This window comes from Panthera tigris, chromosome E1, assembly GCF_018350195.1.
Source record: "Panthera tigris isolate Pti1 chromosome E1, P.tigris_Pti1_mat1.1, whole genome shotgun sequence".
In the NCBI taxonomy this organism is placed as follows: Eukaryota; Metazoa; Chordata; class Mammalia; order Carnivora; family Felidae; genus Panthera; species Panthera tigris.
The window spans coordinates 13,468,349-13,480,420 of record NC_056673.1 but is presented as its reverse complement, the minus strand read 5'-3'; the positions used below and the strand labels follow the sequence as shown (position 1 = coordinate 13,480,420).

General features: G+C 37.2%; 1 protein-coding gene across 1 annotated transcript; it reads right to left on the bottom strand.

Moving 5' to 3' along the window:
- Window positions 1–5,226: 5,226 nt before the first annotated feature.
- Window positions 5,227–6,188, bottom strand: LOC102958422 (olfactory receptor-like protein DTMT). Its single transcript, XM_015534884.2, is given in 2 exon segments — window positions 5,227–5,492; window positions 5,495–6,188. Coding segments are annotated over 2 exon segments (954 nt in total). The 5' UTR covers window positions 6,183–6,188.
- Window positions 6,189–12,072: the final 5,884 nt, after the last annotated feature.

Genomic DNA, 12,072 nt, shown 5'->3' with positions numbered 1-12,072 from the left:
GATGGGTACATAGCAATAAGCTAAATTCATTTCTGCCTTGACTGAATGTTTGAAATAGAAGCTACTTGTAAATTTTGGAAAAATGAAAGGGAACAAGCAGGGGACCAAGGAAAGAGCCTTGTAGCTTCTGTAGAGAAAGGGGGAAGAGTGTGATATGGCAGCAGTCTAGTGGATGGAGAGGAAAGCCGAGAAGCAGTGCAGATGCAAGAGTTTTTAAGGAGGTTTTTTTTGGCAGGGGGTGGGGTGGGGGGAGAGGGCACTGCAGTGTAGACCACATTCTTTTCAGACTCCTTTTCTGGAAACTTCAGGAAAGACCTAGTTTTTATTTTAAGTATTCAAAAAATTATTTTTAAGTTCTATTCCCTAGACAATATGTCCATCATTTTCATGGCAGTTCAAAAATACAGATGAAGATACAATTCTCCTTGACTATCACTCAATCCAACCTCCACCCCCATCCCAGTTACCAGTTCAATACCTCCCTTGCCTTCCTCTCCCTGCTTTTGACACATAGATCTTCTCACTCTCTACATATCATTCTGTAATTTCCCTTGTCATGCAACAATAGTCTAGGAGATCTTTTCTTATCACAATAGATGGAACTTTTTCACTTTTAACTTCATGGTATAGAACCCTATACTGTGATATTCCAGAGTTTAACCATTCTCTTATTGATGGTTATACTTTCCCAATGTTTCACTATTACAATGATGTAATGATATCCTTGTCATAAAAATAATAAAAGATAACTTTTAGTGAGGACTTATGTGCCAGACGCTGTCCTAAGTACTCTACATGTATATCTGCCTTAAATCTCACAAGATTCCAGGAGGAAGATATTATTCTCATTGCACAAGAGAGGAAACAGGCCTAGAGAAACCAAGCGGGCTTCCCAAAGCTGTAAGACTAAGCAGTTTATCTACTTCAATAATTTGTAGTTGACTCTTTTCATAATATTGAGCATATTTTAGTAATATATAAGTTCCTAAAATATAACTGTGCCTGTATTTTCAATTTATTTTATTTCAGTAGTATTCTTGTGATTTTAAGATTGCCTCTTTAACTGTTAATTTTGCTTCTTTTTCACTCCCAGAGTTCCTTATTTGTATCTTTTCTATTTTGTTGCCTTATTTTACATGCCATTTTATCTGTTATTATTCATATTACCAAAGAACCAACATTTAGTTATTATCATTCTTTTGCTTCTTGGTTTTCAACTCCATCAAGCTTTTACTTTCATACTGATGAATTCCTTCCTCCTGGTTTCTCTGTGTTGATTTTGTTAAACCTTTTCCAGATTCTTGAGGCTTGTGTATCCTCTCGACTTCGGGAGGGGTGTCTCTGCTAAGGTCCACTGTTGCTGGACCTCGACTACACTCAGCATGGATAATACATGTCTTTTCTTTTGAGAAGGGAGTTGATGCCCTTCTTAGGGCTTACTGTTTCTGCTGACTGATTCTGTTAGACGCAGTGACGTCTTCCATCTGGTTCTGGGCTCTGACTTTAGCTGCCGCTACACGGTCCCCTTACTCATTATCCTGATAGCCTCTGGAGACACACTAGCTCTCAACTCCAGCAGGGCTCCAACAGGGTACGTAAGAACTTTTCAGATCTTCATGGCCCAACATGGTTGCAAAAATTCATGTTTATGTGCATGCGCATGTTGTGTGGGATTTCAGACACTCTTCCGTAGACCAGAGCTGTCATGATATGGCCGTGTAGTGGTGGGCTTTTCTGCAAAGTGGCTTCTCCCAGAGTACCACCAGACAAGGAGGGAAAGTTCACTGTGGCCTCCAATATCCAAAACTATTTGAAGATTTTACTATACCCCCATTTGGTTATTGAAGGACAAAGAGCAGGGCCTCACACTAATATCTGGGCTCTCCTTAGAATCACTATTATTTCACATTATTCTTTTTTTCCCCCTTCTTTTAAAATTTATTTATTTAAATTCAAGTTAGTTAACATACTGTGTAGTATTGGTTTCAGGAGTAGAACCCGGTGATTCATCACTTTCGTACAACACCCAGTGCTCATCCCAACTAGTGCCCTCCTTAATGCCCATCACCCATTTAGCCCATCCCCCCACCAACTTCCCCTCCAGCAACCCTCAGCTTGTTCTCTGTATTTAAGAGTCTCTTATGGTTTGCCTCCCTCTCTGTTTTTATTTTAGTTTTCCTTCCCTTCCCCTATGTTCATCTGTTGTGTTTCTTAAATTCCACATATGAGTAAAATCATATATTTGTCTTTCTCTGACTGACTTATTTCACTTAGCATAATACACTCTAGTTCCATACATGTTGTTGCAAATGGCAAGATTTCATTCTTTTTTGATTGCCAAGTAGTATTCCATGGTATATATACATACATACATGTATACACACACACACACACACACACATACACACACACACATCTTCTTTATACATTAGAAAAAAGAAATAACAGAACTAAGTATTTGAAAGAAATATGTATACTTACCAATCCTGATGTTAACTTTGTGTATCTTCAGTACCCAAGACAGGTAACTGAAATCCTTATTAGAAAACAATAAGAGAATTTAGTAAGGTGTAATATTTTTAAAATGATATACAAAACAATCAGTAACTCTTTTATGTACAAAAAACTTACTTGTCTAAAAACATAATAGTGACCCCATCCAACATTTTTTTTTCAATGTAAAATACCTAGGACTAAATGTAGAAAGTAATATGTAATAATATACTAGGTTAAGACACCTACAAAATTCAACTAAGAAATGAAAACCTGGAATAAATAGAAAGGTATTCATTATTTATAGTTTGTAAGACAACTGTACAAATAGCCAACTCTAATTCACAAATCAATGTAATAATTCAGTGCAACTCAAGTTAATTTCCCAACAGATTTTTTAAATTGTAATTTAATAAAATAGATCTAAAGTATATCTGAAAGGATAAATGTGTCAGGAAAGTATTGGAAGAGAAGAATATAGAAGAGGGCTTGTCACACAAGGTACTTAAAATGTACCGTTATACATACTATGGCCTCAATATAATAAGTCCAGAAATTAATAATAATAATAATAATAATAATAATAATAATATAAGCCCAGGAAGTATATGTGAGCACTTAAGACATTGTAAAGGTAGTTTTTTTTATACCTGTGAAGGTGGAGACAACTCACTTGCTGAGGAAGGGGAAAAAAGAAAAAGGACAGTTGGCCTTAAACAAAATTTTGGGTGGATCAAGCATAGAGATGTGGAAACTAACACTAGAAAAAAGAATGAGATAATAATAATAATTTGGGGATAGAAAAGCCATTTCCAAGCATGTGGAAGAAAAAAATCATGAAGTAAAAATCAACTTATTTGTCTACTTTGAAGTTTATGATCTTAGTAAGGGAAAAACACATCACTACCAAGTTCAAAAGATGAATAACAGACTGAGGGAAATGTTGCCTACAAGATAGATCATGTGATCATAAGAAAAAAGAAAATCGACTCAAGGCTAAGGACATGCACAAGGAAAAGTAACTAATCAATATAAAGAGATGTTTGAGCTCACTGATACATACAAAGATTCAATTTAAAAATAGTAAAATATCATATTTTGATGAATATTTTGAGAACAAAAAATCCAGAGTTGGGAACATGTAAAGAACCAGCCACTTTCATTCACTTTTGGAAGGAATTTACCTTAGCAGAATTCCTGGGAGGCAATTTGACAACTTCTACCCACTTATAACCTGTTCATATCCTTTGATCTAGTACACCCATTTCTAAGAATGTGTCCTTAGAAACACAGCATAAGTCCACAAGGAAACGTATGGATGAGGAAATAAAATTGAAGTATTTTTCAAAATCATAAAAAACTGAAAACAACCCAAGTGTTTACCAAGAAGATTATTTAAATAAATTATAGTAAATACATCCATTCAACAAGCACTGTATAGATTCTAAGATCATTATATGTCTTTATATGAAATGATGAATTCAAAATATATTTTATATAACAACCTGAGAAAATGGTGTGTATAATTTAATGCTATTATATGTAATGTTAGTCTACACAGAAATTATCTATGTACATAGAATATTCCCCAACTTCTAACTGCTTTTATGGGGGAGGGCAGAATTTGGGGGAACCTTCCATTACAGTTTATTATTTATTTCTTTGTTGTTTGGATAATTTTCCAGTGAGAATGTATTCTTTTTGTAGTCAATAAAAATTTTTGAAGAAGAAAGGAAGTCAAAGTTGGCATTATTAGGAAGACTTCTTTTAAAAGGTGAGATTTTTTTTTAAGGCACACTTTAATTTCAAGAAACATATGAAAATGTATTCAAATCAAATCAGTTATTATTGTCCATCTAGCAAGTACAAGGCACTGAAGTAGTCATTGAAGAGATAAGAGAGCACCTGTCTTCAAGACACTGAAAATATACTTGAAAAGAAGTAAACAAAGAAAGCATCACATAATTTCAGTGTAATATTTCAGAGGAAAAAAATCTACCTGGGGGTCATAAATAGATTCTAACCCTCTGTCACTATTTGTGCTACTTTAGGCTATGTATGGGCCACCATTTTACTGTCTATAAATTAAACAATTCATAAGAGAATCATATGGCTCATTCCATATAATATGATTTTAATTCAAAAGAGAAATTTTCATCCAAAATATAGATATTATCAAAAGAAGCAGTCTGTCATTAACTGACAAGTGATTGATAAATCAAAGGAAAAAACAATTTCGGGTATGATCATTAAAGTGGTGAATCAACCAACACCTGAAATGAAGATTAAAAACTAAATAAATAGGTAAGCAATGGAATAAATGATGATCCTTGGAGAGTAAAAAATTACAAAAGCAGTACATAATAAACTGGAAGACATTCTTCATGAAATAAACATGTTTGGCAGAAGCAAAGCACTGAAGGGGCTGAGAAATTTGGATTTATTTATTAGAGAATTAGGAACTACTGTACTTTCTCTGAGTGCAGTAAACACTAGTAAACACTAGTGATATTTATTCAAATTTGAATAATAATTGCCAAGTGTCCACTACGTGTCAGTCCTTGTGCTACATCACCCCCCAGATTCTGTGGTAAACCCAGGATGTGAGATGGACCCACCCCTAGTGACAATGAGAAAACCCCCTGGGCTGCATTAGCTTGGTGCTTACTAGACTTTACGGAATACTACTCATTGTCAATATTATGCCTACTGTTTGAAAACATACATTAGTCTTTAGAGTCCCTGTCCCAGAGAAAGCTGAATCGTCCATTTGGAAAATACTCTTCCTAAGGCTCCCTTTATGTCCCGATTCCTCAGGCTGTAGATGAAGGGATTCAGCATAGGGGTGACCACAGTGTACATCACGGCCATGACAGTCTCCTTAACAGTAGACTTGTTGTCTGAAGGGCACAAGTAGAGGCCAATGATTGTCCCGTAGAAGAGAGACACCACGGAGAGGTGGGAGCCACAGGTGGAGAAGGCCTTGCGGATGCCCCGGCAGAAGGGACCCTGAGGATGGAGGACACAATCCGTGCATAGGATAAAAAGATCAACAGGAATGGAACAATAATGACAAGCCCTCCCAAAATAAATATCACCATTTCATTTATTTGAATGTCAGAGCAGGCCAACTTTAGCAGAGCTGACATGTCACAGAAAAAGTGAGGAATCACATTATCAGCACAGAAGGACAGCCGAGCCATGAGTAGTGTGTGCAATAAAGAGATAAAAGTGGTTAGCACCCAGGACAGCACCACCAGGGAGAGACAGAGCTTGGGGCTCATGATGGTGGTGTAGTGCAGGGGAAAGCAAATGGCCACATAACGGTCATAGGCCATGGCCACCAGGAGGAAGCTCTCCAAGTCTGCAAAAAGCAAGAAGAAGTACATCTGGGCCAGGCAGCCGGCATAGGGGACGGACGGGACCTGGCTCTGCATGTTCTGCAGCAGTTTGGGCATTGTGACAGAGGAGAAGCAGAGGTCAGAGAAGGACAAGTTACTGAGAAACAAATACATGGGCGTGTGGAGGCGGGAGTCCAGGAGAATGAGGATGATGATGAGCAGGTTCCCCACGACGGTGGTAACATACATGAGCAGGAACAGGGCATAGAACTGGTCCCGCAGCCCTGGCTCAATAGGCAGACCCAGGAGGAGGAACTCTGAGATGACACTTTGGTTTCCCATTTTCATGTTGATTTTGTCCTACCTTTGTAAAATTAAAAATAATTTGCATGACAGCGTGAATGCGTATGTGTATATACACACATATATACACACTTCAGAATTTTCAAAAAGAAATCTTAATTTTTTTAATTAAATACCCACAAGTCATAAGGGTTAAGTTCAGTACTTCTTCCACTAGGATGAAAGTATAATATGTATTAACTCATTCATTCTTCACAGCAACCCTATGAGATAGGTACTATTTTCTTCAGTTTTTACATTTAAAAAGTTGATATTTATACTCAGTAGGTAACTTGTCCAAGGTCCCACACCTGTTGAGCAACAGATCTGGGACTGCAGCCAACAGTCTAACTTTGGAGCTTGACTTTTAGTGGGGAGTGCTTCCAGAACTGGTTACACTTTGCAGGTTAGCAGGTATTACTGAGACAAAGTCCTACAGACGGCAGCACAGACAGAATGAGTTCTGAGAGTAAAGCATTATGGGGGAGGAAATGTTTTTTATTCACACATCTGATAATTAAAGAGAGATGCCTACAGTCAGCTTCAGAATATCCATAAATACAACCATTTTCTCTTGGTCAGAGGACACAGCAAGAGGGTCAGGTCCTCTCTGTGGTAGAGGTGCACAAAAGCACCGGGAACCACAAAACTTGTGGTGCAAATCAACCAGTTCAAGGAGTGGGAAATTAAAGGGTCCTTGAACTCTCTCAATTTGTGAATACCTCAAAAAACATGGATAGAATAATTTTTGACATATTACTCTTAGAAGGTTTTGTTTCCTCGCATTTCACTTTCACTTCTTCCCATTCAATAGATAGTTAGCTCTATGCTCCTTGCCTCAGGATACAGACATGGCAGGAAAGCAGAAATGGTTCACAAGTTTTCCTGGCTTTTATTTCCAAAAGCCTGAGCTCCAGAGTGAAGCCAGAATTTACCGGTAAAGAAAAAAAATGTCTGGACTAGAATTGGGAGGTGAAGTGAAGCTTCCTCCCAGCAAACCAGAAAGAGATCTCCTTGAGCTGGGGGTGGGGGGTGCAGGCAGAGGAAGGGTGGGAGAATGATCAGTGGGTCACAAGAACAGAGATGGCAGACCTGGCAATGCCACCAGGAAGGCAGGAAGGTCAGATATAATCACTGATTCAGAGGAGAGAGAACTTTAAAAAAGTACCGTATGTAATTTTTTGCCAATAGATCTGATGATTTAAATGAAATGGTTAACTTCAGGGATACCTGGGTGGCCCAGCTCGTTGGACATCTGACTTTGGCTCAGGTCATGATCTCGCAGTTCACGAGTTCAAGCCCCGCGTTCAAGTTCGCGAGTTCAAGCTCTGTGCTGACAGCTTGGATTCTGCATCTCCCTCTCTCTCTGCCCCCACCCCCTACCTCACTCTGCTGTCTCTCTCTCTCTCAAAAATAAATAAACATTAAAAAGTTTTAAATAATAATTAACTTCGGAGAGGAAAAAACAAGTATATGACCAATATTTACCCAAGAAATGAGAGATGACCAATGCGGGCTTCCCCTCTTGTCTCTGTGGATCCCTCAAAGCCAATGGGCTGGCATTCATTTTTCCCCCCCTAGCCAGGCAATTAGAGCCCTGGTCTTCTAAATAAGGAGTTATGAGCTCAAATATCACCAGGGCTGCTTAACAGGATGTAGCCTCCAGAGCCGACCCACCGTGAGGGCCAGGACTGTGTCTACCTTGATCACTGTGAGATCAAGTTTTCTACTTGTAGATTTGATGGTAGTTGATGGTATCACCACATTTGTTGATTCTAGCAACTGCATGAAGGACAATAAAGTACCACAAATTCTTGTAGAACTTATGGTCCAAAAAGAGAAGTTGTAGAGACCACATTATTTGAAGGTAGTGCAGTAAAATGACAAATTAATAACAAACATGTGATATACTTGGATATTAAGCCTCTACTAAATGATTTTTACATCAAAGAACAAAGTAACACTGCTCTATTGAGAAGGAACATACTACACACAGAATCATCGTGGAAAAAGAAAAATCTATGCCTCATTTTTACTAATAAGCTAGGAAAAAATAAAGTATTAAACTGAAAAGGATAGAAAAAAGAATGGCAAAAATTCAAATAAAAAGGATTAAGAAATTTATAAACTTAAAAGCGTATATTAGCAAAATGGAAAACATAAAAGCAGTAAAATGATAAAATAATTTGAGAGCTTTGTTTTCAAAAGGTCAACACAATAGACAAAACTGGCCAATTAAAAAATAAGTATAGAAGATTAGGAATAAAAAAAAGGATACAGTTACAGAGACAAATTTTTAAGTTTTCCTAAAATGTCTGAAATAAATGTGAAAATCTGGATGAGACATTTGCTAAACAAAAACAAATTGAAAAATTGGCTCAATAATAAATATACATGATATCTGAAGAGACCATTAAAATAAACAGTCAAGAAGTCGAAAAAATCAAAGACCAACAAATATGAAACAAACTGAAAAAAATAAGTATCTATAATAAATTACTTTAAGCCAACAATAAGCATATAAAAAGATGCCCAACATTATTATTCAAATTAAGATCATAAGATAGTACTGTACACCCACTAGAATGGCTAAAATGAAAAAATTGACAATATCAAATTTTAGTGATTAATATTCTCATATATCCCAGATAAGGATATAAAATAGTAAAACCACTTAGCAAACTGTTTGCAGTTCTTAAAGGTTAACATTCACTCACCCTATAGTCCAGAAAATTCATTCCCGAAATATCCCAAATAAATGAAAACAAATGTCCTCAAAAGCATGTTTAATAGAATTTTCCAAAGAAGCTCAAGTCATAAGAGCTAAAACTGAGAAACCCAGTGTCCAGGAGAATAGATAAAAAAAACTGTGGCATATTCATTTTAATGGTGTACTATATAGCAATGAAAAAGAATGAACTATAATGATTCAAACAACAGAATGGATAAATATCAAAAACATTACGTTGAATTAAAAAATCCAGACTCAAAAAAATGTGGGTTGATTCCATTCATACGAAGTTCATGAGCTAGCAAATCTAATCTATGATGATAGAAATAAGAATAGTGGTTACCTCTGGACATGCATGGGTACTAACTAGGAGAGGGCATAGGAAAACTTCTGGGATAATAGAAATGTTCTGTATCTAGATCAGTGCAGTGGTTACATGGGTGTAAAATTCAGCGAGCTGTACACAGAGATTTGTGCACTACATGTAAATTATATTGCAATTAAAAAAAATCATTGGGCCAGGAAGCTTTTTGGATTTTTCAAACTCTCAAGGAACGATAATCCCCAGGCTCTACATAAAGCATTCCAGAGCCTAAAATTAAATAGAAAGCTACATAATTTACTGAAACAGAGGGGGGGGAAAGACATGAAAATAGAATTATAGAACAATTCCACCTATAGAAATGGATATGAAAAGCCTAAAACACTAATAATTCCAAATTTTCATATTTGAAAAAAAGTTAATGTTTAATTAAAAAAATTAGTATTAATGAACCACAGCCAAAAGGCAATTGAAAAATATCAATACCAATTCCTGATCAAAGCTCAGAATAAAATAAGAGATTACTTCCTTAATATAATGTGCTAGGATCTGCCAAAATTGGATTGTGTCCCCTCTCCAGATGTGAGCATACTTTCATTCTCTAGATCACAGTGAAATGGAAATCATAGGACTCCATCAAGAGATTTAATCCTATCAAAAGATTTTGTTCTCCTTTAATTCCCCATTAACTGTAATGCCAGGTCTCAACCACACTGCTCCCAGCAAGGCTTCTTCAACTGTTCAAATACTTTCAGGGCCTCGGAACTCAACAGTGGGTTGCTTGCCCTACGTTTACCATCAAGTTCTGCTGGCAACACTGGGTGACTGCTGGCATCGGCACAGACTGTTCTCATACCTTCAACAGCTTTACTCGGAGCAGACCATGAGGACATCAAACACACTCTCATCTTGCCCTGTTCCAGACACTGATGGGACAATATAGGAAGCAAGTACTGTATTATTTTTAAACCAAAGGGACTCTGAACAGATTTACAATCTCTGCATATTCTCCTACTTCATTGCAAATATGAAGCCTGTTTTTTTTTTTTGTAGGACACTTAAAGACACCAGTGCCCTTGCTTAAGAAAAAATAGTTGGTCAGTTTTGACTAATTTAAGAAGAAACACAACCATTAAGTAGGGTGTCTCAGGACACACATAGGGCATTTTTCTGAGAATTCCCAAAAATACATAATAAAAAGATCTAACTTATCGAGAGTCAACATCATACATAATGGTAGAAATTTTAAATCCTCAAGACTCTGGAGGCAATCAGAATGAAGCATGGTGGTTAATCTAAAGCAGCACTGTCCACTGGCAATAAAATATATGCCACAAATGTGAGCATTTTAAATTTTATATTTTCAATATAATTTTAACTTTTCAATAAACACATTTAACTTTTCAATAAACACATTTAAAGTGGCAATTTTAATTAAAAACAGAACTACCCTATGACCCAGCAATTGCACTAAGAGGTATCTATCCAAGAAATACAGGTATGCTATTTCGAAGGGGCACATGCACCCCAATTTATAGCAGTGCTATCAACAATAGCCGAAGTATGGAAAGAGCCCAAATGTCCATCGACGGATGAATGGATAAAGAAGATAATGGAGTATTACTCGGCAATCAAAAAGAATGAAATCAAGGGGAGCCTGGGTGGCTCAGTCAGTTGAGCCTCCGACTTCCGCTCAGGTCATGATCTCATGGTTTGTGGGTTCAAGCCCCATATGGGGCTCTGTGCTGACAGCTCGGAGCTTGGGGCCTGCTTCAGATTCTGTGTCTCCCTCTTTCTCTCTGCCCCTCCCCTGGTCATGCTCTGTTTCTCTCTCTCTCTCTCTCTCTCTCTCTCAAAAATAAGTAAACATTAAAAAAAAAGAATGAAATCTTGCCATTTGCAACTATGTGGACGGAACTAGAAGGTATTATGCTAAGCGAAATTAGAGAAAGACAAATATCATATGACTTCTATCATTTGAGGACTTTAAGACACAGAACAGATCAACATAAGGGAAGGGAAGCAAAAATAATATAAAAATGGGGAGGGGAACAAAACATAAGAGACTCTTAAATAAAGAGAACAAACAGAGGGTTGCTGGAGGGGTTGTGGGAGGTGGGATGGGCTAAATGGGTAAGGGGCATTAAGGAATCTACTCCTGAAATCATTGTTGCACTATATGCTAACTAACTTGGATGTAAATTAAAAATAAATTTAAAAAAATAAAAATAAAATGGCAATTTTAAATTTTCAATAAACACGTTTTATTTTTATTTATTTTTAATTTTTTTAACATTTATTTATTTTTGAGAGAGAGAGAGAGAATGGGAGCAGGGGAGGGGCAGAGAGGGAGACACAGAACCTGAAGCAGGCTCCAGGCTCTGAGCTGTCAGTGCAGAGCTTGATGTGGGGTTCGAACCCACAAACCGTGAGATCATGACCTGAGCCAAAGTTGGACACTCAACTGACTGAGCCACCCTGGCGCCCCTCAATAAACACAATTTAAAAGGCAAAAAGCAGGGTGCCTGGGTGGCTCAGTTGGTTAAGCGTCTGACTTCAGCTCAAGTCATGATCTCATGATTCATGGGTTCGGGCCCTGACTCGGACTCTGTGCTGACAATTCAGAGCCTGGAGCCTGCTTCAGATTCTGTGTCTCCCTCTCTCTCTGTCCCACCCCTGCTCATGCTCTGCCTCTCTCTGTCTCTCAAAGCTAAATAAAACATTTAAAAAATTATATGTAAAAAAATAAAAGAAAATAAAAAGGCAAAAAGAAACAGGTGAAGTTAATCTTTGTTACATATTTTATTAACGTCAAGATATCCAAGATACCATCATTTCAACAC